The following is an 887-nucleotide window of genomic DNA, read 5'->3' as shown; positions in this document are numbered from 1 at the left end:
GCTGGTGCCCCCGGCCCGGGGCTCCCCTCATCCTCCCAGTCGGGACGCTCCCCTTGGGGCGACAGCCACCCTTCCTGCCGCGCTGCATCGAAGGGGGCCGTTTCCCCCTTCGAGGCTGCTGTCTTCTCTGCGGGCTCTTGGCCTGCCCCCAAAGATCGGTTCCCAGGGGCAGAGGTAGGGTCCCGGGCTCACACAGCACCCCCAGCCTCAGCCGGTGCCCGTGCAGGGCTCTGTGAGAGCCAACGTGACACACGCTGAAGCGGGGTGGGGGGAGAGTTCAGGGACGTGCTTTGGCCATGCCATGAGTGTGGGCTGAGATGAGGGTGGGAGACAATCAAGGAGGGCTCCCTGGAGGAGGTGACCCCTGAGCCTGCCTGGGGGAGGGCCCGGGGAGGCACCTTGGGGTGGTTGGCAGCGGGGTGGTGTGGGGCCTGGAGACGGGCTCTCACGGCCGCCGGCCTCTCTCTCCCAGCTGGACCGGCCAGCCAACCTCAATGCCCAGGTGGCAGTGGCCCCACTCCCCCAGCAAGGCCAGCTGCTGCCCCACGGTACCCAGTGCCTGGCCATGGGCTGGGGGCGCCTGGGCACCAGCGCGCCAATTCCTCGAGTCCTGCAGGAGCTGAATGTCACCGTCGTCACCTTCCTGTGCCGGCCGGAGAACGTGTGCACGTTCGTCTCCCGCCGCAGAGCCGGCATCTGCTTCGTACGTACCGCCGGGCCCGGCACCCCCACCCCGGTGGATGGCCGGAAGGGCTCCCCTGAGGACCCAGGGCAGCATGAGAGCCGCGGGGGCCCGAGGGGGCGCCTGGGGGAAGAAGGGTGGGCGGCTGGGGCGCAGATCCCGCCTCCTCCTCACTGGCAGCTGAGGCTACCCCCTGGCCACCCCA

The 887-nt window shown here is 70.5% G+C and overlaps 1 protein-coding gene across 1 annotated transcript in view; it reads left to right on the top strand.

Annotated features, from left to right (window-relative positions):
• Positions 1 to 887, top strand: part of LOC105854053 (chymotrypsin-like elastase family member 2A) — a 5,260-nt gene that overhangs the window by 1,536 nt on the left and 2,837 nt on the right. The window contains exon 2 of the mRNA XM_012729436.1: positions 384 to 819. Within this exon, the coding sequence (XP_012584890.1) occupies positions 384 to 819 (436 nt within the window). The remainder of the gene's footprint in view (positions 1 to 383; positions 820 to 887) is intronic.

This window comes from Condylura cristata, unplaced genomic scaffold (assembly GCF_000260355.1).
Source record: "Condylura cristata isolate star-nosed mole 26May11 unplaced genomic scaffold, ConCri1.0 scaffold00025, whole genome shotgun sequence".
In the NCBI taxonomy this organism is placed as follows: domain Eukaryota; kingdom Metazoa; phylum Chordata; class Mammalia; order Eulipotyphla; family Talpidae; genus Condylura; species Condylura cristata.
This window is presented reverse-complemented; position numbering and strand designations above follow the sequence as displayed.